Source organism: Bos grunniens, chromosome 19 (assembly GCF_055505025.1).
Source record: "Bos grunniens cultivar Pamir isolate PY7600 chromosome 19, Bosgru_T2T1.0, whole genome shotgun sequence".
NCBI classification, from domain to species: Eukaryota; Metazoa; Chordata; class Mammalia; order Artiodactyla; family Bovidae; genus Bos; species Bos grunniens.
The window spans coordinates 14,450,870-14,475,322 of record NC_141183.1 but is presented as its reverse complement, the minus strand read 5'-3'; the positions used below and the strand labels follow the sequence as shown (position 1 = coordinate 14,475,322).

Below are 24,453 nucleotides of genomic sequence, written 5' to 3'. Positions count from 1 at the left end.
GAGGGAAAAGGGGAGTGGAGCAAGACTTAGGCAGGGAAGGGAGGACAGAGCTCCAGTCTGGTTACTTCTGTCCTCCTGCCTGAAGACTGCACAGAGAAAGCTGAGAAAACACTAGGGCTCCAAACAAGGTGCCCTGCACTTAAGAGGAACACCTGTAACAGGTTTCATGTTCCGTGTTAAGAATTCGGCTGTTGGAGGTGTTTTAAATACACATCAGCTGAAGCGTTTCTGCTCCCCAACAAGATGACCACCTTTGAGAAGAGAACTTTAAAAAACCCTGTTACCTACAAAAGGCAAAACGTATATGTCGATGAACAGGGGAAGGGCTTGGACCCACTGAGAAGTAAATGGCAATTCCTTGCATTATACAACCGACTCGAAGAACTATCTTGTCTTACTGAATACAGTAGGTCATAAATTGTGTTCAACTTGAGTCTTCCACCCCATGCCCGCCATCATAGCTTTTATCTCCATGAAGCATTTGCTCCTTGTTCCAATAATCCACAAAGTGGAAACTGACAGTAGTAGATTAGAGATGCCTTTTGCTTTCCTAAGACTTCTGGGATACTGTAGTTAAGACTCTACCCGACCCCTTCCTTTTCTGCTAACGTGGTGGCTTTCACAACCCAGACGGCACCTGGGAATTACAAGGACCAGACTCAATACGTGGACCCCACCCCTTACCAGTCAAATTTTCCCAGGTGCAGCCTTGAACTCACTTTCAGCCTTGAACATTGGGAGGAATGAATTCCACTTGTGACTCCGGGAGAAATTTAAGATTAAATTTAAGATTTTTATCCCAGTGGCCAGTATGACTTAAAAAGACACTGGCTGAGGGGTTCTGGGAAATTTTATTTGTTCTTTGGTGAAAAACTTGTCCAGTGAAAAATGTCCCATGACATTCCAAGGGCCATTTCTCACCAACCAAACGGGGAAGCAGCCTAGAGCAAAGCCAGAATTCAGAAGCAGACAGGAAGCTATCAATTCTGTATCCTTGATGACATGACAGACCTTACATCAAGTGCTGCCTGCCACCAGATACACCCCAGTGCAGTCACATGGGTTCAGTTCAACTCCCTTTCGTTCGCAACCTGTGAGAGCTCTACATTAGAAAGTAACACATTGGCATGGTGACGTAAAGAAAAGGGTGGAATTTAATCTTTATTTACAGGACACTGCAAGATATGAAATTCCACATAGAAACAAGAAACCCATTGAGAGGAGAAGCTTCATACAGTATGTACAGTTTGGAACTGTTCAAGTATAGTTTTGTTGTAAAAAGTGCTACAATAACAAACCACATTTAAAAAGAGTTCTTAGTAGAGAAACAGTGAGACAAACTTATACCAAACATAGTGCACAACGAACAGCGTCAACCTCGGGTGCGCAGCTAAAAGCTGAAGGTCCCAGCGGAGCCGTCCTGCACTCGGAATGTGTAGCCTTCAGAGGTAGTTTCTGGCACAACGTTTTGATCTTCCTCTTCCTGCAAATATTTAAAAACAAAACAATATAATCCCATAAATTTGGCACATTTCTAAGAGGTAGCTGCCTAACAATCTATATTTACACTTTACTCTTTTATCTCAATTTATTTAAGCTGAAAACAAAAACAAAAAAAGTTTACTCATTTCTCCCACCCTCAACCTCTGGCAACCACCCATCTGTTCTATGAGCTGACGTGTTGTTTTTCCCCCGCCTCAAACATCCCACATACAAGAGAAATCTTATGGTATGTGTCTTACTCTGTCTGACTCATTTCACTTAGCACAACACCTGTAAGTATTCACTCTTAAGGTCTTCATCTGCATATTTCACTTTTAATCTTGAACCATATTTTAATAACTCAAATAGTGGAGGGAGGGCTACTGAAGTTTGCCTGAGAGGGGAAGGTTCTGAAGAGGTTAAGAAATGCTACTGTAACAGGGATGCAACTAGAGGTTATCATACTAAGTGAAGTAAGTCATCAGAGCGACATATCACTTATATGTGGAATCTAAAATATAACACAATTGAACCTATCTACCAAACAGAAACATAGTCATGGACATAGAAAACAGACAGGTGGTTGCCAAGTGGGAGGAGATTGGGGGAAGAGATGGCGTTAGCAGGTCGAGGTTAGCAAATGTAAATTTTTATATACAGAATGGATTAACAAGGTCCTACTGTATAACAAAGAATTATATTCAATATCCTATGATAAACCATAATGGAAAAGAATATACGTATGTGTAACTGAATCACTTCACTGTATAGTAGTAATTAAACACACTATAAATCAACTATACTTCAATAAAAAATTATGGGACTTCCCATAATTATGGTGGTCCAGTGGATAAGAATCTGCCTGCTAACGCAAGGGACATGGGTTCGATCCCTGGTCGGAGAAGACCCCACGTGCTGTGGGGCAACGAAGCCCACGAGCCACAACTACTGAAGCCCTTACGGCCTGGAGCCTGTGCTCCGCAACAGGAGGCCACCGTGATGAGAAGCCTGCACACCGCAACTAGAGGGTAGCTTCCTCTCGCTACAACTAGACAAAGCCCTTGCATAGCAACAAAGACCCATCACAGACAAAAATAAGTTACTTTTTAAAATGCTACTACAATAACAGAAAAAGAGATTTCCTTAACCTGTCACTCTTCAGTAGTCAAGAAGAAAACAGCCTATTAGGCCAGAGGATGGCTGTGGGGTTGGCCCACTTCTCCAACTCCTACACAAACTGACTCTCATTCTAAGATTCGTGAGGTTATTCATTCCAAAGTAAACTGGTGACTTTTTAATATTTCAAGTTAAAAGATGGTATTATTATCAAGCAAAACATTAGAGGAACAAACATGTATGTTATATGCAATAGCATACTTATGCTGATATTTTACTATGTTTATCAAGACTCATTAAGAAAGTATGAGGAAAAAATATCTTAGGGGCTTAACCTTCCCAGCTATCAATACCACCAGTTTACTCACCTCTACAGAGAAATACTTCTCAATCAAGTTTAATGACGCTTTGTACACAGACTCGTTTTCATGGTTTTGCAGAGCTTCGATTTTGTCCAAACCTCCACATTCCTCAATCATTATACCAAGTTTCTCAGTCTCACCTAGTTTCTCAGCAGCCTGAAAAAAAGTCCACGTTTAGAAGACTAAACTTTGAATGAACTCTTTTAATGAAGAAAACAATGTCTATGTTTGACTATCAATATATATCAGACAGAAACACACACTTAGCAGTTCCTTCACAACCCTATGAGATAAAATGCAACTGCACATTTTTAACAATTCAAAGGAATCAGATCTGTACTCGCTCTTCGCAGCTACTTTTGTAGCTTTCAGCCATGAAGATGTTACTATAGTTCTCAACCTTTCCTGTGTATCAAAATCACTTGGGTAACTTAAAACACAACACTATATCCAGGCCCACTGGTCTGTGATGGGAATAGAAAATTACTGGTATAAAAGCACCCCAGACAATCCCAAGGTGTATGGAAATCAAGCAAGAGAACCACTGTTCAAGGGTAATAACCTAAGGTATGTAAAAAGAAATTCCCCTAACTGGACTATTTGTTGATATCAAGAATCTATTAGGTATATACACAAATGATGATCATGGCTAGCTATGTTTTTAAAGTCCTCAACTTTCAGGAGAGACATAAATATTTAAAAATGAAATAACTGACTTGCTTCAAAATAAAAGGGTGAGGAGAAAGAGAGGCCAAATGTTGACAAATTATTTAAGCTAGGTGATATATACATTAGGGATCATTACTATAAACTCAACTTTGATTATGTAAAAATTTCCATACTCAGAGGTTTAAAGTTGTTCGGTGGGACCAAGCAACCATTAAACCCATTAAACACTACGATCAAGTGCCATGTGCTATCACACTTTGATCAATTGGGAATGGAACCAAAAGAAAAATATAATTAACCAGGTCATTCAAATTTAACTTCACCAAAGTTTAGTATGAAATTAGGGGAACTAATGCCTGACAAGATAAATGTGTATGAACAGCGTTCATCTACGTACCTGGCCTCAATTCAGGTCACATCATGCATCTGTCATCTCCTTTCTCTCTCTCATAATCCTTTGCCACATCTTTTATCAAGAGTGTGGCCCACATAAACAGGTTTTCTGATTCTGTGGTTAACTGAGTAAACTCAGCTGCCCCTCACTCCATCATCTAAATGGTACACCAATTATCGAGTCCAAATTCAAACAAATGCCGTCTTGTTAAGCCTTACCCGAAAGATATTTGAAACGGCATCCAGAATAACCAGAACAATTTTGGTATCCTTTGCAGTGAGGAGGTTCATCAACGGCTCTATTATGCCGCAATGAACAAGGTACACAATCTGCTCAACAGTTCCGCCACTTGTATAGTTGTTCACAGCCCATGCGGCTTCCTTTTGTGTCTTAAAGTCTGCCTAATTAACATAAAGAAACAGGTTTATTTCAGAATGGCCATAAGATTCCAAAACTACTGTTTTAGAAGAAAGTGATTAAGACTTCCAATTGGTTCTATCCAAGCTAAAGTAAAAAGGTCACTATTATCTAGCAAAGGACTGTTAAATAGAACCTAGCATTAGTACATTAAGAATCTTAAGAAGTACAACTCTACCAAGTGCCTGCCCATTAAGTCCTAAGGCTATAGTACCTTTGAGAGAAGGCCAACAAGGAATGGGACTAATCCATGATTCACAACTTGTTGTATCTGGTCCTGGCGGCCAGCTGTGATGTTTGACATTGTCCACGTAGCTTCCTTCTGAATATTAGTTTTGGAGTTTGTCAGCAGGCTGGGAAACACGGCAAGTGCTCCTGCATCTATTACAACCTGTGTTTGTTCATCTGTCCCAGTGACAATATTTCCTATGGCTCTGAGCGCAGGAGTCTGAAAGGAAAAAAAAGTTGACGCTGGCAGTTATCTTTTATCTACTCCAGCAGTACTCAAAATCTCTACACCCTAAAAGTTTTGACAGGTAAGAGGCTCATTATGGCCTAAAATATACAATGTCAATATTGATACCAACTGATTGTGCTCCTTATACTTTATATTCTCATTTGAAAATCAACTTACCACAATTGGCAATTCAGTAGCTCCTAAAAGCTTCACAAGTTGGGGTACAACACCAGTTTTCACAACCATTTCAATCCGTTCATTTGGACCATCAGTAAGGTAGGAAATAGCCCAGCAGGTATCAGCTAATACTTCTGGATCATCGTGATGCAGGAGACGTACTAAAGTAGGAAGAATCTGCTCAATAGCCTCTAAGGGGGGTGCAGGATTCTTGTTGCGACAAAGATTTGAAAGCGTCCAGGTAAGATTACGTAAGTAACCACACTGGGGGGAAAGAAAAACGCAATGAAGTGCTGTTTTCTAAGGGGGGTAGAAAAATGAGAATCAGTGAGAAACGTTGACGTATGGTAAGTAACTTACTGCTAGAGATGACATATCAGGGACAGCCAGAAGTGCCAGTAGCGGATCAACTGCACCATACTTGATAACCAAGTCTCGGAAAACTGAACCATCACCTTAAAAAAAAAGACAGCGGCTAAGTTAACCATGACTACCTGTCTAGCGCCATTAATTTCAGTTACTGAGTACACCAGTGTCTTGATGCAACAAATACACTAAGACACTTCTGCCAACCTCAGTATGACTGGAGACATTCAGTCAATTTCAAATCCAAGTACCTGCAATGTTTCCTAGAGCCCATACAGCTTGTTCACTGATGTGAGCATGGGGAGATGCCAACAGAGAAATGAATGCTGGGATAGCGCCTCCGTCTACCACAGCCTTGGTCTGTTCTGATGTCCCAGAAGCAATGTTAGTGAGGGCCCAAGCAGATTCGAACTGAATGGGACTACAATCAGTTCTTCCCAAGAAGGACACAAATTTTGGAATCAAACCAGCCCGGATTATGTTGTCAATAGGGGGCTGCTTTTCCCTAGAAAGCAGTTTCCTATGGGTAAGCAAAAAGAGAAACAAAAGTTGAAGGTGATTAACCAAACAAGTTCATACGGGGGGGCGGGGGGGGGGAACACAACAATTTAAAATGCCAACTCGAGACCAAACAAGTTCATATAAAAAACACAATTTAAAATGCATCTTAATCCAAGAGTTTAGAACTTTAAGTAACCTTTTACAGTGAAGACTAAATGCTGAGATATCCTGGAATTTAAGAGAAACTGAGCAGACTGTTTGCATGGTGCTACCACAGGTAGTGTCTTAAACTACTTTTTCCAAAACTGAAATATTACCAATGACGCAGAACCCTTCTCTCTGCAGAAATCTATTTTAGATCTTGCCACTTCTTAAACACTTGGCCAGTACGACAGCATCACAGTCCATTAGCCCGCATTACTCTGGCCAGCAGTGGGGACACACGTTTCCCTGATCTTCTGCCAATGGGACCTGCTTCTCCCCGCTGTGAGGCTGCAGAGATCATCAACCCTTATAATATGGATGTCACAGATAGTTATGTATGGCGGGTGGGAAGAGTCTAATAAATAGAATATATTTATTTCCTAAATGGATGAACCATTCTAAATGAGTGTGCTAATCCCACTTTCCTGACACTGACTTGAAATGCCAGTGACAAAAAAACATTTCTTAAGTATGTCAAAAAATTATCACTGGAGGTAGATGTAATTTTAGGCAACTACAGAAAATTTTAGATTAGCAAAGATTATAATGAAAACTGGCCTGCTGCTGCTAAGTCGCTTCAGTCGTGTCCGACTCTGTGCGACCCCATAGACGGCAGCCCACCAGGCTCCCCCATCCCTGGGATTCTCCAGGCAAGAACACTGGAGTGGGTTGCTATTTCCTTCTCCAATGCATGAAAGTGAAAAGTGAAAGTGAAGTTGCTCCGTCCTGTCCGACTCTTCTCGACCCCATGGACTGCAGCCTACAAGGCTCCTCCATCCATGGGATTTTCCAGGCAGGAGTACTGGAGTGGGGTGTCATTGCCTTCTCCGGAAAATTCGCCTAGGCCTGGCTTAACCTTTACTCTATGCACCACCTGCCATCGCAAAATGTAAAAAGGCTGATTTCTTAGTTTACTCATGCTACAGAAGACAAGACTTACCTAGCAGCTTGAGTAGCTTGGAGCTGGCTTTCCAAATTGTTGCTATTTATGCCTTTGACAATATCATCAACAGACCAATTTACAGTGCCCTACAAGAACAGGGAAATTAATTTTCAAATTATCATTTTTAAGATTAAATACAATGCAATCCAAACATGAAGACATTTCTATGTTTATAATCAGTTACTAAAAGTTTGTCCCACATTTAAATTCACCTGTTAAATATTCATTATTTAATATATAAAACAATCCTCAAATTTGGTGTCATGACTAAATGATGTCTTAAGTGATGAAGTATCCCAGCATCTAGTCACTAAAAAAAGTAGCTGTGAATAGGTTAAAAAAATGGACTAGAGCACTGTGAAGGTTATTCCTACATTAGTCTCAATCACTTGTATTCAGATATGCTTTTAGGGCAAAAGGGATCGAGTCAGAGGCCATGTGCGGGGAATCTGCAGAGCTAAGGCTGTTATCCATGCATTTCGCCAGTGGTGTACCACACATAAACATTACAGGTAGTGACTACATTTCCAGTGAGTTGGCTCTTCACATAAAGTAAAAAAACAAAACAAACAAACAAACAAAAAAAAACATTACAGGTAGTGACTACAGATTGGAGGTAACTGTAGTATTTGAGAACCAAGCTACAGTTAACTCAAAAAGACAGTATCACATTCTCCCTAAAACCTTACAACAAGGAAAATGTAAAATCTGAACAACCATAGAACAAATGATTATATATATAAAACACTGTATATAGCACCATACAGAATTTACTCTCCATTTGTGGTGCAGAATGGGGTGCTACAGGAATTCTGGGAAGGGAGCATTTTTCCTGTTAGGATGACCTAGAAGTGTTATAAAGAGAAGATGGGATTTGACTATAAAACTTGAAAAACAGAACACAGGTGGAATTCAGTGTGGGTAGGGGGGAAAGAACACTGATAAAATGAGGAGAACTGAAGGAAAGCATAATGTGGGGGAAAAAAGCAGGAAATTGCCCAATATTTTTAAAAGATGAAAGATAAATTTAAAAATCCAGGATGGGGTTTCCCTGGTGGCTCAGCTGGTAAAGAATCCACCTGCAATATGGGAGACCTGGGTTCAATCCCTGGCTTGGGAAGATCCCCGGAGAAGAGCATGACTACCCACTTGAGTATTCTGGCTTCCATGGACTGTATAGTCCATGGGGTTGCAAAGAGCTGAACACGACTGAGTGACTTTCACTCAATCATTCACTCTGATAAAATCATGAAGTCTCCATGAGTAGAACTCTAAGATGGGTCTAATTTCAAAAAAACCTTTAAAAAAGGATTTAAAATCATAAAGTTTCTAAGATGTTTTAAGCAGTATTTTAAGAAAACTTTTAGGTAAACAGTATGTGGCACAGAAAGAAAATCAAGAGACAGCTGAGGAAAAAGACCTGAAAAAAGCTGGTGACAAGTACAAAAAAAGAGAGGGAGGGGGAAAGGGAAAGTGAGAGAAAGAGAAAGAAAAAGACAGGGAAAAAAAAGTTGGTTCTGGACATACTAACTTTCACTGAACACTTGAATGGCCAACTCAAAGTAAAAGCTGGCAACTGGAAAAGCAGGGAAACTTGAAGGGTAGATCAGAGCTAAAGACAACCTGGGAATCAGCCTCCACAGATTACAGAGGATGGCGGGGAAAAGATAACCCGTCAGAATTACCGACCAGGAGCACACAAAAACACATCTTCACATTTGACACTTAAAACCCACAAAGCTAAGACATGTTATTTAAATATCTCAGAAAGGCCTCATTTTGATTTTCTGGGTTTACCATAATTCATAAGCTAAAATATCCTCACCTGGTTGTTGCGGTTTTCCTGCAGTGGAGAAGTAGCATCATCAGGAAAAGAGCTGACATTTCTCCTTTTCAGCATCTGGTCATCCTTCTTAGCTTTCCTTAGCTCCACATTAACTTCTATTCGGCGACGCCTCATTTCCTTGAGAAAAGATAACATATCATCTCACCTATTACATCAGTGTTAGTTGCCAAGTGAGGACAATTTTTCAAATTCACTCAAAGTTTTGACGCCCTTCCCAAATACCTTCCCATTTAAAAAATACTAGGAAAACAACAGAAGGTACTCACTGTACTGTCTTTCCCCTTGTTTTTGAATCTGTTAAGGCGGGGAGCTGGTGAATTAGCATTCTCATTGGTGGACATGATTATGAGACAAAGGGAGAAAGCTGCAAGATGAGGGAGAGAAAAAAATTTCCTTTTTATTACTTTGTTTGGCAATAACATAAGCATTAAGGGAATTACCAAATACACGTTCAATTCGTATTTCCATACTAGAGGAGGAACTTCCTTTTTCAGCACTATGGAAAAGGAGTTTTGGCCAAACTATATTTGGCCCCTCCCCTCTGAACGGCTGAGGCTTCCAGGAGCAGTACTGTCCACCAGAAATATAATGCAAGCTGTATAAATTTAAGCTTCCTAGTAGCCACGATTGTTAAAAGCAAAAAGGAACAAATGAAATTAACTTCAATAATATATTTTATTTACTCCAATATCTATTTTCTCATTTCAACACATCAAAAAATTACTGAACTATTTTGCATTCTTTTTTCATACTAATTCTTTGAGATCTTGCAGGTACTTTACGCTTACGGCATTAACTCAGTTTAGACCAGCCACATGCGTTTGGTGACAACCACACTGCACAGCGTGGCTCTAGACTCTATATAGGATCCATGAATAGTTAACTGAAGACAACGTAGGGGAAATAAGGTTACAGTTAAAATCTATGTCGTACGGGCCACAAATTCAGATCTTCTGGAGGCTCTGCTGCTGCTGCTGCTAAGTCGCTTCAGTGGTGTCCTACTCTGTGCGACCCCACAGACAGCAGCCCACCAGGCTCCCCCGTCCCTGGGATTCTCCAGGCAAGAACACTGGAGTGGGTTGCCATTTCCTTTTCCAATGCATAAAAGTGAAAGTGAAGTCGCCCAGTCATGTCCGACTCTTAGCGACCCCATGGACTGCAGCCCACCAGGCTCCTCGGTCCATGGGATTTTCCAGGCAGGAGTACTGGAGTGGGGTGCCATTGCCTTCTCCGAGGCTCCGAGGCTTTAAATGGCCAAAACAGATACATTCTGCACGTTTGAAAATTTTTAAAAACCTGAAATTTGTATAAACTTTCATAAAATTTCCTGCCCACCCTGAACACCTGCGACGCAGTTCAGCATCTCGCACATTTTCATTTCCAGAAATTCTGAGTGAATGCATTAAATGAGGCTGTATCAGCTGCGTTCCACTCAAACTCACCTACTTAAGAGCAATCTCCCAAAATATCACAAAAGTCCTCCTTCAAAGTGGCTATCTTTAATTCCATTCTGTTCTTTTACGAAATTGTGACACAGCCAACCCAAGGCTTACAAATTAAGAGATTGCACTTCCAACTGCCACCTCCATCTCCAGTCCCCTCCCCTACCCCCTTCCCCACCCCCATTTCAGGGAAGCAGCAGCGGGAACCCGCGGAGGAGGAGCCAGAGGCGCCGGGCCCCCTACCGAGGCTTTCGTCCTCGGGCCTGACTCTTAATTCTTACTCAAAAGCGACTGCAGCGGTTCGCAAGGCCACGGGCACTGAAGCCCATGCACTCGCATCCACAGTGAAACACCCGTTTCGTCAACGAACTACGCCCCCGAGGCCTCATCGACCAGAGAGGCCAAAGCCTGGCCGGGCGTCTACCCCGAGACTCGTCTCCCGCCTCCAGCAATCCGAGAGCGGCCTACGGACCAGCCTTTGCCGCTCCAGCTGCACTGCGACCTCAGTTCGTACCTACACAGGAGGCTCAAGCGTCCACCGGAGGCGGTGCGCGGCGCACAAGCTGCGGGATCTGCTGCCTCTAAACGTCCACCACGGTCAGCCCGAGGACGGTGTGGCTCGTGCAGCCGGCCGGCGCGATTTAAATTTCCCGGTGGCTCCGCATTCCGATTGGCTGGTTCGAGCTTACGCTATACGCCCATTGGTGGATTTGAAAAACACGTTAGCTGGGGAGGGGGTCAGAGGGCCCAGAAGAAGATAGGATAGCATCGCGAGATAAGGGAGCGGCCGCGCGATCCCCGAGAGCCTTGCAGTGCGGAGAAGAAAAACTCCAGATCCCGGCATGCAGTGCGCAGGGCCGGTTCCCTGTCCATCTTGGTCGGAGGGTTAGCTCTTTGCATGCGTTTAACGCTGTGTGGTGGCTGGTCGTTTTCCTGAATGTTTGCCTTAACTAAGTACCACAAATGATTCCCAAAATAATTCTCTTTAAAAATCTTAATAAAGAAATATATTGCTATGCATTTTTCCCGATAGGACTCAGAACTTGGCCGGGGTCTCTGGCCATCATGGAGGGGAGGGGTAAGGCAGATATGTGCTGCATTTTTTAGTTGTTCCTGTTATTAACTTGTGTCATAAAAGACTGCATAGAAGGCAGAACTATGTTAACAAAAGATTAATGCCTGCTTCTCCAGTCTTGTTTTTAATCATTTCAAATACAAAAGAACTGCAAATCTTTATCCATATTTGTTAAATGTTAATTTACTATTTTGATGTGTATACACATATATGTATATGTATACACAAGCGCGCGTGTATCTCTATTTATATATACATGGCTTTTACATATTACTTTTTGAACCATTTGAGAGTAAGTTTGAGAAATCATGTCCGTTTACCCCTAAATATTTCAGCTTGTGTTTTAAGAATAAGGACATTCTATTACCACACCATAATCATCAAATTCAAGACAATTGAGCTTATATGCGGTTATTTATTTATAATCTGTGTTCAACTCATCCATTGTTATAGTTATGATGTATGCTATATTTTATATATTTCAAATAAAATGTTTGCATTTTCTTGTAATTTAAAAAAAGCATCAGTGATAGTTATCAGCAGCTTTTCTGTATTCTGAGAAGGGTATTTTTAAGAAAAGCTGTATTGGCTTTTTCTTTTTTACTATGAATTCAAACAATGAACTTTGTCCCTCCTGCAGGCATTTTTGCCAGCCTCACTCATTGTGTAGCAGTAATGGCAGTCATGGAGGTTCATTCTACTCCCACATAACCAATCAGCATAATCTTACCCGCCTAAATGCACAAGGTGGTAGGATTTCACCTCTAAACCAGTCTCTACAGGGCATTCTCTGGGCTACTGTGAATGGCTCAGGGGCAGTCATGTGACCTAAATTCATTCAGTTGGGAAGCCTATGCCTTTTGTTTAATGATGAGAGGTAGGAAAGCAGGCTCTGTTCTCAACTGAGAGATGCGAATCCTAGAAATCCAGTAAGACAATTGGAGAGAAAGCATGAAAACTTTGATCAATACCCTGCCTTACCTCAAAAGGCTGCAATTATATGACTTTGCAAATACATCATCCAGTACACTTCCTTTGTTGTTTAAGCTAGCTATAGTGGGTCTTCTTTTGCTTACAAATAAATATTGGGTACTATGTGCCCAGAAGTGTTCTAAGTTTTTTATCTTTATGAATACATTTAATCTCCACAACTCTGTGAGGTAGCATTATTATCTGTTCCATTTCACAGAAGAGAAGAGTGGGTGGTTAAGTAACTTGTCCACATTCACACAGGAGTAAATGGCAGAGACAGGACTCAAACCCAGGCCCTGTCCTTCCAGGATCCATGCTCTCTGACCACTATTCTGTACTTGCACTTGAAAACAACCTGAAAGAGAAGTAAAATGTCAACAGTGAAAGTTGCCTTTGACAGATACCTTGCCCTGGGAAAGCACAGACCCCACCCCCTCAAATCTTCCTATTGTAGTTGGGATGGAGATTCAGGAGAGGGCCTAGTGTGGCCTAAACCAATCCCATTCCATCCCCCAGACACAGGAACTGGTTTGCTGATGAAGATGTAACAGAATACAGTAAAATATTTACTGAGACTTTTGTGAGATATCCCCTCTCTTCCAATGGACTGTGTGCTATAATGATGTGAGCCTGAGAATGATGCTGAACCAGAGAAGCAAACTCAAGTGTGGCCAAGTCTGAATAATCATAGTCCGTCAGTCATTCTTTCAAGTAAGAACTGTGTTCCATCCAAAAGGCAACTAGTTTAGCCCGCAACTCAAACACCGCACAAAATGTTTCCTCAAGAGACATGCACTGAATTTTGTTTATCTGGTAGAAGTGATTTATGCATAATTCCCATTTTGTCACATAAAATATTAAAAACATGTATTCAAGGGTTGGGATTTAAAATAATTCTTATAGTATCCCCTCTTCCAACAACACAAGAGAAGACTCTACACATGGACATCACCAGATGGTCAACACTGAAATCAGACTGACTATATTCTTTGCAGACAAAGATGGAGAAGCTCTATACAGTCAGCAAAAACAAGACCAGGAGCTGACTGTGGCTCAGATCATGAGCTCCTTATTGCCAACTGCTACTACTAAGTCACTTCAGTCGTGTCCAACTCTGCACGACCCTATAGACAGAAGCCCACCAGGCTCCCCCATCCCTGGGATTCTCCAGGCAAGAACACTGGAGTGGGTTGCCATTTCCTTCTCCAATGCATGAAAGTGAAAAGTGAAAGGGAAGTCGTTCAGTCCGACTCAGCGACCCCATGGACTACAACCCACCAGGCTCCTCCGTCCATGGGATTTTCCAGGCAAGAGTACTGGAGTGGGGTGCCATTGCCTTCTCCGCCTTATTGCCAAATTCAGACTTAAATTGAAGAAAGTAGGGAAAACCACTGGACCATTCAGGTATGACCTAAATTAAATCCCTTACGATTATACAGTGGAAGTGAGAAATAGATTCAGGGGATTAGATCTGATAGGGGATTAGATTAGATCTTCAGAGATTAGCTTGAAGAACTATGGACGGAGGTTCATGACATTGTACAGAAGGCAGGGATAAAGACCATCCCTAAGAAAAAGAAATGCAAAAAGGCAAAATGGTTGTTTGAGGAGGCCTTACAAATAGCTGTGAAAAGAAGAGAAGCTAAAGGCAAAGGAGAAAAGGAGAGATATACCCATTTGAATACAGAGTTCCAAAGAATAGCAAGGAGAGATAAGAAAGCCTTCCTCAATGATCAGAGGAAGGATCAGAAATAGAGGAAAACAATAGAATGGGAAAGACTAGAGATCTGTTCAAGAAAATTAGAGATACCAAGGGAACATTCCATGCAAAGATGGACACAGTAAAGGACAGAAATGGTATGGACCTAACAGAAGCAGAAGATATTAAGAAGAGGTGGCAAGAATACACAGAAGAACTATACAAAAAAGATCTTCATGAGCCAGATAACCACAATGGTGTGATCACTCACCTAAAGCCAGACAACCTGGAATGCAGTCAAGTGGGCCTTAGGAAGCATCACTACGAACAAAGCTAGTGGAGGTGGTGGAACTCCAGTTGAGCTATTTCAAATCCTGAAAGATGATGCTATGAAAGTGCTGCACTCAATATGCCAGCAAATTTGGAAAACTCAGCAGTGGCCACAGGACTGGAAAAGGTCAGTTTTCATTCCAATACCAAAGAATGATCAAATTACCACACAACTGTACTCATCTCACATGCTAGTAAAGTAATGCTCAGAATTCTCCAAGCCAGGCTTCAACAGTACGTGAACCGTGAACTTCCAGATGTTCAAGCTGGATTTAGAAAAGGCAGAGGAACCAGAGATGAAATTGCCAACATCCGTTGGATCATCACAAAAGCAAGAGTTCCAGAAAAACATCTACTTCTGTTTTACTGACTATGCCAAAGCCTTTGACTGTGTGGATCACCACAAATTGTGGAAAATTCTTAAAGAGATGGCAATACCAGACCACCTGACCTGCCTCTTGAGAAATCTGTATGCAGGTCAGGAAGCAACAGTTAGAACTGGACATGGAACAACAGACTGGTACAAAATAGGGAAAGGAGTACGTCAATGCTGTATATTGTCACCATGCTTATTTAATTTATATACAGAGTACATCATGAGAAACACTGGGCTGGATGAAGCACAAGCTGGAATCAACAATGGTGGGAGAAATATCAAAAACCTCAGATATCAGATGACACCACTCTTACGGCAGAAAGCGAGGAAGAACTAAAGAGTCTCTTGATGAAAGTGAAAGAGGAGAGTGAAAAAGTTGGCTTAAAACTCAACATTCAGAAAACTAAGATCATGGCATCTGGTCCCATCACTTCATGGCAGATAGATGGGGAAACAGTAGAAACAGTGACAAACTTTATTTTCTTGGACTTCAAATCACCGCAGATGGTGCAGCCATGAAATTAAAAGACGCTTGCTCCTTGGAAGAAAAGTTATGACCAAACTAGACAACATATTAAAAAGCAGAGACATTACTTTGCCAACAAAGGTCCATCTAGTCAAAGCTGTTTTTTTCAGTGGTCATGTATGGGTGTGAGAGTTGTGGACTATAAAGAAAGCTGAGTGCAGAAGAATTGATGGTTTTGAACTGTGGTATTGGACAAGACCCTTGAGAGTCCCTTGGACTGCAAGGAGATCCAACCAGTCCATTCTAAAGGAAATCAGTCCTGAATGTTCACTGGAAGGACTGATGTTGAAGCTGAAACTCCAATACTTTGGCCACCTGATGAGAAGAACTGACTCATTAGAAAAGACCCTGATGCTGGGAAAGATTGAAGACAGGAGAGGGGGACAACAGAGGAGGAGAAGGTTGGATGGCATCACCGACTCAATGGACATGAGTTTGAGTGATGGACAGGGAGGCTTGGCATTTTGCAGTCCATGGGGTCGCAAAGAGTCGGACATGATTGAGCGACTGAACTAAACTGAACTGACTATCAAAGATGTTCTTAAGTGAAGCTAGCCAACAACCACGCCCCCTCCACTGCACAAAGGTGAAGCCTAACTATTATTACTAGCTTAGTCTGACTGCCTGGACTCAATAATGTGGCAGTTCTACTTAGCATCGCGTCTGCACCATCGTTGCTGTGTGATTAGTTATTATTCACTGATAATGTCCTAGTGTCTGTGAAAAGTATTTCCTGGATGACTCAGGATCCACAGGTAGTAAAACTGACATGACAAACAGACACATAAAATTGGAAAAAAACACACCAAAATGTTAACAGTGGTTGACTCTGAACACTAAAATTATAGTCAGTTTCAATTTTCTTTGCTTGGCTCACCCCTATTTAAACAATTTTATTTATTTATTTCTTTTTATTTAAACAATTTTACAGTGAACAGGTATTATGTGTCTAAAAAGAAAGAAGTGTATAAAAAAAAATAAAAGCAGCACATTTACGTGCAACAAGCAAAAAGGTATTATGCATGGAACCATAAAATCTCTAAATCTTTATCCAACATCTAGTTTTAAGATAAAAACAAAATTCGCATTATTTTGTATGTAGGGACCTTGTTTATTTTCTCTTTAATCTGGAGGGAAAGAAGAGATGGGGAGAAATATGGATGTAGGTGAGTGGAGCAGCGGGGCAGATTTAAAGAAAAGCCTGTTCACCCTGGAAACCCCCGACAGTTCCCAGCACATAAAAAGTTATCCAATTAACATATATAGAACAAACGAGGCAAAGGAGAAGGGGGAGACTGTTAGGGACGGGAAGGCTGTGGGGACCTCACGCTAGAGGAAGGCGGCAGACATGCCGAAATGCAGAGGCCTGGGCCTGCCCGGGTAAACAATTAGAACGGGGGTGGGGGAGGCCATGCATTGGAATTTTGTTTAAAGTTCCCCCCAAGAGCGTCTAGTATACAGTCAAGACTGAGACCCTTCCCGAAAAGAACCTAAGGAAAAGCACGCCCCTCCCACAGATACCCAGACCCGCCGGCGTGCCTGCCGAGCAGTACCAGGACAGCGCGGCGGCGCCGAGGTAGCTCATGCGCATGCGCCTAGAGGCTAGGGCGGCGGGCCAGGCCGAAGGCGCAGGCGCGTGCTGCAGCCACTGGCGGCGATTCCCAAATCGCAAGCAGCCTGACGTGAGGCCACAAAGCGCGGGGGCGGGGCACGATGATGGCATCACGTAAGAGGACGGTGTGAGAACCCGGATCCTGTGGTGACCCAGTGGCCTAATGGATAAGGCATCAGCCTCCGGAGCTGGGGATTGTGGGTTCGAGTCCCATCTGGGTCGCACCAAGATTAGTTTTGGTGGAGAGAAAAGCAATGATGGGCACAAAAGTAGATTTTGAAATGTCGTGATTTCGCTTTCTCTGCTGCGATCTCCACGGCTGTTGTATTTACAAATCGGAAATGCATTCTCAGCTGTAGTGCAATTGAGACCTTGCAAGAGAAAACTAAGATGTGGCCCAAAAGAGAAGCATTTACTCTTGCCTAGTTTATATTCATCTTTTAAAGAAAAAAGCCTTAGGAAACACCAAATGCTAGCTGGATAGATGGCATCATCTCTTTTTCTGTCTTTTAAAAATGCATTTCATCATGGGCAGGCACACATGGAAAACTGCCTCCCCATCCTTATCCCAAGGCGTGTGTGAGCAGATCCAATTGTGCTGGCTGCAAACATTTCTAGAACTAAGGAGAATTTATAAGAAACTGTTAAAACATACAAATATAATATAATTTATGGTTTTTGTCCTTAAAGTACAATGAACAGCAACCTGTGGTTGAAACGTAAGGTTTGTGTGTGTGTGTGTATTTGATTTGCAAATTAGTGTAATAAAAGAAATGTAATCAGAGTTTAAGCTTTCCAGACTGGTTCGGCTGACAATCTTGAAAAGTTCAAACTCTTCTTGTAAAACTTGTACAAGAGAAATAGCACAGAGTTAAGTCCTACTTTTGAAAAAACAAATAATAAATGCTATGTGGGGATCCTGGGTTTGAGCCTGAGACAGATAAAGGACGGTAGGGGGAAAACCAGTGGAATCTGAGTAGATTCTGCAATTTAGCTACGCACAATTATCAGTTCAGTTCAGTCACGTCTGACTCTTTTCAACCCCATGGACTGCAGCACACCAGGCTTCCCTGTCCATCACCAACTCCTGGAGCTTGCTCAAACTCATGTCTATTGAGACAGTGATGCCATCCAACCATCTCATCTTCTGTCGTCCCCTTTTCCTCCTGCCTTCAGTCTTGCCCAGCATCAGGGTCTTTTCTAATGAGTCAGTTCTTCTCATCAGGTGGCCAAAGTATTGGAGCTCCAGCCTCAGCATCAGTCCTTCCAATGAATATTCAGAGTTGATTTCCTTTAGGATGGACTGGTTTGATCTCCTTGCAGTCTAAGGGACTCTCAAGAGTCTTCTCCAACACCACAGTTCAAAAGCATCAATTCTTCAGTGCTCAGCTTTCTTTATAGTCCAACTCTCAGATCCATATGTGACTACTGAAAAACCATAGCTTTGACTAGATGGACCTTTGTTTGCAAAGTAATGTCTCTGCTTTTTAATGTGCTGTCTATGTTTGTCATAGCTTTTCTTCCAAGGAGCAAGTGTCTTAATTTCATGGCTGTAGTCACCATCTGCAGTGATTTATACCAATGTTGATTTCTTAATTGTGACAAAGGTACATGGTAATATAAGATGGTAGCATTAGGGGAAACTGACTGAAGGGTATATGGGAGCCCTCTTTGCAAGCTTTATGAAATTATTAACATTAAATCTGAAATTATTCCAAAATTAAACATTTATTCAAGAAAAAAAGCTAAACAATCAATGGGAAATTTTAGCTGATACCTTTACCACCACCACCCACCGCCCCCTTTTAAGATTAGCAAGATGGTGCTAAATTTAAAAGCCAGAACAGACTAACAAATGAATAAGCCCAGGGCATGATTTCCAGCTCCATTCCTGGTGCCTCAGAGTTGGTGGCCACATTAGGTCCTTGCTACAGTAGGTCCTTAAAAAATTAGAATTTCCTTGTCTCCACTTTCCACCTGTGGGAAGCATCTGGGGACAACGGACAGCGACACTGTCTCCCTGGTCCCAAGGCAAGATTGCTCTGACACACAACCCTCAGCCTGAGGGCTGGGCAAGACTAACTCCTCACAGGCTCTCCATGCTTTGGGCTTCTGACTGGCCTGCTCAGGCCTCCAGCGAGCTCACTCGACTCCCCCACCTCCGCCAACCTCTCGTCTCAGCCCCGGGCCTTCTCTCTGGCAGGTGTTTTTGTGACTCACTCACCATAGTTCATCCCAGCTGAAGTCAATGCCTACTGAACACCCCGGATTCAAGTCATTCAATGCAAGTTCGACGTTTTCGCCTTCCCTCACCTCCACCATCTCCCCCATTTCTTCCCTTTTTTGTCTCACATGGAGAGGATGTCCCTCCTCCAGTCCCAAGCCATTCCTTCCCTTTGATTTTGCTTTGAACCCCCTTCTCCTCAGGAAACTTGTCTCATACTAGAGTGAAAAAAACAAACTGTGAGTGGGGTCCAAGTCTTTGCGACCCCATGGACTGTATAGCCCCCCAGGCTCCTCTGTCCATGGAATTCTCCAGGCAAGAGTATTGGTGATGTGAAAGTGAAAGTCGCTCAGTCGTGTCCGACTCTTTGCAACCCCATGGACCATACAGTCCATGGAATTCTCCAGGCCAGAGTACTGGAGTGGGTAGCTGTTCCCTTCTCCAGGGGATCTTCCCAACCCAGGTTCAATCCCTGGGTCCCCTGCATGACAAGCAGATTCTTTACCGTCTGAACCACCACACTTAGTAAACATTTAAAAGGTGTAAGCCCATTAATTCCACCCCCCCACCCTGTCTATAACTTTAGTTTCCTTCTCCCGGCTTTCCTTTGAGCCCCCGAACATTCTACAGTTTCTCTATTCTTTAAAAGCTCACCCTTGGTCCTGGGCACCTGGCAGACAGGTGGTACCATGGCACCTCCCTCCACACAGCCAAGCTGCCTCAGGGCAGCTCCTGCACACCCAGGGTTTCCTTCCTTCCACCTGGCAGGTACTCCTTGCTCCCCTGTCGCTGGACACATTCCTCCCAGATACTGACCTCTGAATTGGCAAGTTTAAGAGATATCTTTCACTCCTTCTCTTGCTTGACTTTGCCCTGAAGTTTGAAACTCTTGGCCAGTTCCTTCCTGAAACAAACCGTTTTTTCACAGGCTTCCAGAAAAATCTCCTTTTTCTCAGTTGTCCAATCAGCTTCTCAGTCTCCTTTGCTAATTCCTTCTTGTTTCTAACAATGAAAACAAACCAGCCCAACCTGAGCAAAGCAAAAGAGAACTCATTGGAAAGCCATGGGGAAGGGGGGTGCTTACTAAACGGGGGTGGGAAAAACTGGAGGACCAGTTGTGGGGGCCAGCAAGACTCAAAGGACACACCAAAGGCCCCCCAAAAGAAGAAGCTGGAAGCACAGTGACTCCCAGGGCCAGCCACCTGCCAAGAGGCCACCACTGCTGCCATCCTTGCCACTTGCCATGCAGCTAGACTTGCGAAAGGTGCCTCTGATGGCTTTCATCATCCCAGGGTCACTTGCTCCAGAATCAAGCTTCCCGGGAAAAGCTTACAAGTGGCCCAACTTTCTCCTGTTGATTCATGGGGCCACAGAGGAATCACCCTCCCATCAATTCTTCCCATTAAGGGGAAGAGGTAATTTCTTAAAAAGAGGCTTGCATACCAACTAGCCACACAAAACATCGGCACCTTTCCTCAGCGCAAACGTTGCACATTTTATTTTGAGTTTTCCATAGTCCATGGTCACTGTTGATTTTAGGTGATGAAGACTGTTGGTTTTTTTTTTTTTTTATCCTCTCATTGAATTTGGTTTTAATGAGTCTCAAAATTCTCTGACAGATTTTTGGTCCAGTTGTTGCCATTTAAAAGATTTTAAGAACTAACAACTTAAAACTGCCACACACAGATACCCAAAAACAAATGGTCCACAAAACATTCTCTTTTCCATCTGAAAGTTTTACGATGCATTGCTTATCATCAACCAGTCTCATACTATCAAACATAAATGGCCAATTGAGACAGTTCTGAGATGGTTTTTCCATCACTGACTAAGACTGGGGCGGCAGGTATTGCAGCTAATACTCACCTAGCCTTCTGAGGTTCCTTGGCAGACATGGTGACCTTGCCATCTTACAGCACACAGGACAGCCCCATAACAAAGAATGAGCTGGCTCCTCATCTAAGAATTGCCTTAGAGGCTTGAGAAAGAGGGATGGTATGACTATATTATTGATATACCTCATGAAAAACATATTAGGGCCTTTCTAATTGTCCCCATTTTAATCATTTTTTTCTTTGTCCCCAAGCAATCTCAGGGGCAAGGGCTTCCCAGGTGGCTCAATGGTAAGCAATCCACCTGTCAATGCAGTAGACACAAGAGATGCAGGTTTGATCCCTGGGTCGGGAAGATTCCCTGGAGTAGGAAATGGCAACCCACTCCAGTAGTCTTGCCTGGAAAACTCTATGGACAGAGGAGCCTGGCGGGCTGCAGTCCACGGGGTCCCAAAGAGTTGGACACAGCTGAGCATTCATGCACACAATTTCAGGCAAAGTGAGGAGTGGGTCAAGCGATAAATATTAGTATTATATCCAGCCAAATTTTCCAAACTCATATAAGAATGTCAGAAAGTACACCAGGATTAATATTAAAATACAATCCAATAATATCAACATTCGGAATTGTCATATTTTAAAATTTTACCAGATTACAGTACGGTTGCCACTTTTCTCCACTTCTCTCAGAAATCCTACAAAAGCACAAGGGGGATGAGAAGCGGAACCACAAACACCTCCATCAATGAAACCAGGAGGCATCTCAACTCCTCAAATAAAAGGAGAAAGGTTCCTCAAATAAAAGCGTAAGGAACCAAGACTGATAGATGCCAATTACAAGAGCATGCCCGTGGCCGCAGATCTTAGGAAAGGCCAGCAGAGGGCGCTTCTTCAAGGGGAGGGTCGCATCCTGAGAGGCAAAACAATAATCTCTTGTTTGCAGTGAGTCTGGGATGTGCGGACAGCAGCCGGTCCTCACAGGGACAGACACGTGTTCTGGGTCTGGATTTGCCTTCCTTGCTTGCAGGGCTTCTGTTAGCACTACCATTCCTGGACTTAGACATTGCCAGGATGCGCCGGTCCAGGAACTAAGGAGAGGAGGTAGGGGTGGCTTCTCCCACTATGACTGCTAATGATTCACTGGAAGATTTATTTCGTTTTTTTTGCTTTCCTTGGCAGAGGCTCAGTGGGTCCAGAGGTCCTAGTGACCAGTGGAGAGATGTTTAGGCCAGGAGACACTATTATGGCTCCATTCAACTGGAGATGAGGCTGCCCCTTGACCATCTGGGACCCCCAGGCTGCTGAATCAACAGGCGGAGAAGGGGAGGGGGTGTCAGTTTTATGAGCTGAATATTTATGTTACCCCCAAATCGACTGGTGAAAGTCACAGTGTTACCCTATGGGGAGGTGAGGCTTTCAGATGAGGTCACGAGGGTGGAGCCCCGTGATGGATCAGTGTCCTTATGAGAAGGAGAAGTGTCTGGCGCCCTTTCTCCATCTCTCTGCTGCGCTCTCTCTCTCTCGTGTGAGAATACAGCAAGAAGGCAGCCATCTGTGAGCCAGGAAGAGAGCTCTCACCAGAATCCAGCCACACTGACACCCTGATCTCAGAGTTCCAGCCCCAGGACTGTGAGAAACAAATGTCTGTTGTATAAGCCACTCAGGCTGTGGTACTTGGTTACAGCAGCCCCAGCTCTGACAGTCCCGTGAATGATGTGATTACCAAGGGGCAAATGGCTCTGCTACTTAGTGGAGGAAAGAGGAATCCAAGGACTCACGGGAGGTACATCTTAGTGTGCTCTTGTCCCAAAGACTCAGTTAATGGGAAAGTACAGCAATCCAATAACGACAGAACTGCCGAGAACACAAGTCTTACAGGAATAAAGTTTTGAGTCTCCCTACCAAGCACTGAGCCTTGCCCAACGGAGGGTAGAAGCACAGAATAAATGATGGAAGAAGGCAGTTATGATGATCCACTTAGACCTCATGGTCATTTGCAGAGGAGGCCTCTAACAGCTGCGTTTATGTTAATTGTATCTTTCCCCTTCTTTTTAATTTCTACGGACTGATAGTAGCTAATGGTTTTGGTATCCATTGATTACTAGCTGTATAACCCCGGGCAAGGTACTTAACTTTTCTCTTATCCCTAATCTGGGATAATAAAAGTAAAAGCTCATATGTTTGTACAAAGATTTATAAAAAATATTTTATACAAAGATTTAATACTTGGAACAGTGTTCAGTAGGTGCAAGCTATTATTAACAATAGATTTTCTTTTACGTTTCATTATAACATTAGACTAGGCAATTCCCACATTAAAAAAGGAAAAGTTCCCCAACTTTATTATCATTCATTTCAGAGATCATTTATTGAACTGCTGCTGCTGCTAAGTCGCTTCAGTCATGTCCAACTCTGTGCGATCCCATAGACGGCAGCCCACCAGGCTCCCCCGTCCCTGGGATTCTCCAGGCAAGAACACTAGAGTGGGTTGCCATTTCCTTCTCCAATGCATGAAAGTGAAAAGTGAAAGTGAAGTCGCTCCGTCCTGTCTGACTCTTCACGACCCCATGGACTGCAGCCCACTAGGCTCCTCCATCCATGGCATTTTCCAGGCAAGAGTACTGGAGTGGGGTGCCATTGCCTTCTCTGTTATTGAACTACAAGTGCATATTTTATGGAATGTAGCAAAACTTAGAATTATAATTTTTTAAACTCCTCAACATTAATTGATGATATCTTTTTACAGTGGCAGCTAGCATAGTCATAATAGGAAAAACATTCAGGAGAATGGTAGAGACCCCCAGTTCAGCATAAAGATTATCCCTGGGAAGGAAAAGAAATTGGATTAGGGAGGAGCCTAAGGGGCCTTCAACCCTGTATTAGTTACCTACTACTGCAAAATGAATTACCCCAGAATTTAGCAGCTTAAAACAATAAACACTTATTACTCATACTTCCTCTGCCCCAGGAATCTGGGAATGGTTTACCAGATGGTTCAGGTCCCTCAGGAGGAGACCAGTCAAGCTCTGGGCTGGGGCTGCAGTCTTATCTGGAGGCTCAACTGGGAGAGGATCTGACTTCATGTTCACTTGCCAGCTGTTGGCAGACCTCAGCTTCTCACTGGCTGTTGGCTGAGGACTTCAGTGGCTTCCTGGCCATGGGCCTCTTTGGACTGTCTGATAACATTACAGCATCTGGCTTCCCTCAGGGGAAATGATCTAAGAGAAAGGATGAGATTTTGAGAGTGAAGAAGGAGGGGCATGCTAAGAAGAAATAAAATTATGTGATGAAAACAGAAAGAGGTGAGAGTTCAGTCTTTTTGTAACCTAGACTTGGAAGCGTTTATTATCACTTCTTCCATATGCTATGGGCCACTCAGACCAGTCCCGCTACATCTACAGGGGACATACAGTGCAGGGGGACTACACAAG

General features: G+C 43.0%; 1 protein-coding gene and 1 non-coding gene across 2 annotated transcripts; one reads left to right on the top strand and one right to left on the bottom strand.

Moving 5' to 3' along the window:
- Positions 1–1,136: 1,136 nt before the first annotated feature.
- KPNA2 (karyopherin subunit alpha 2) lies at positions 1,137–10,992 on the bottom strand. Its single transcript, XM_086356891.1, has 11 exons — positions 10,891–10,992; positions 9,201–9,298; positions 8,914–9,051; positions 7,086–7,174; positions 5,692–5,960; positions 5,435–5,529; positions 5,075–5,338; positions 4,655–4,888; positions 4,242–4,424; positions 2,967–3,116; positions 1,137–1,483 (listed from the first exon to the last, which is right to left on the bottom strand). The coding sequence occupies exons 2-11, from the start codon at positions 9,273–9,275 to the stop codon at positions 1,391–1,393; spliced, it is 1,590 nt and encodes a 529-aa protein (XP_086213017.1). The 5' UTR covers positions 9,276–9,298; positions 10,891–10,992; the 3' UTR covers positions 1,137–1,390.
- A 6,123-nt stretch (positions 10,993–17,115) lies between these two features.
- TRNAR-CCG (transfer RNA arginine (anticodon CCG)) lies at positions 17,116–17,188 on the top strand. The gene has a single exon. It is a non-coding gene; the product is annotated as a tRNA-Arg (tRNA).
- Positions 17,189–24,453: the final 7,265 nt, after the last annotated feature.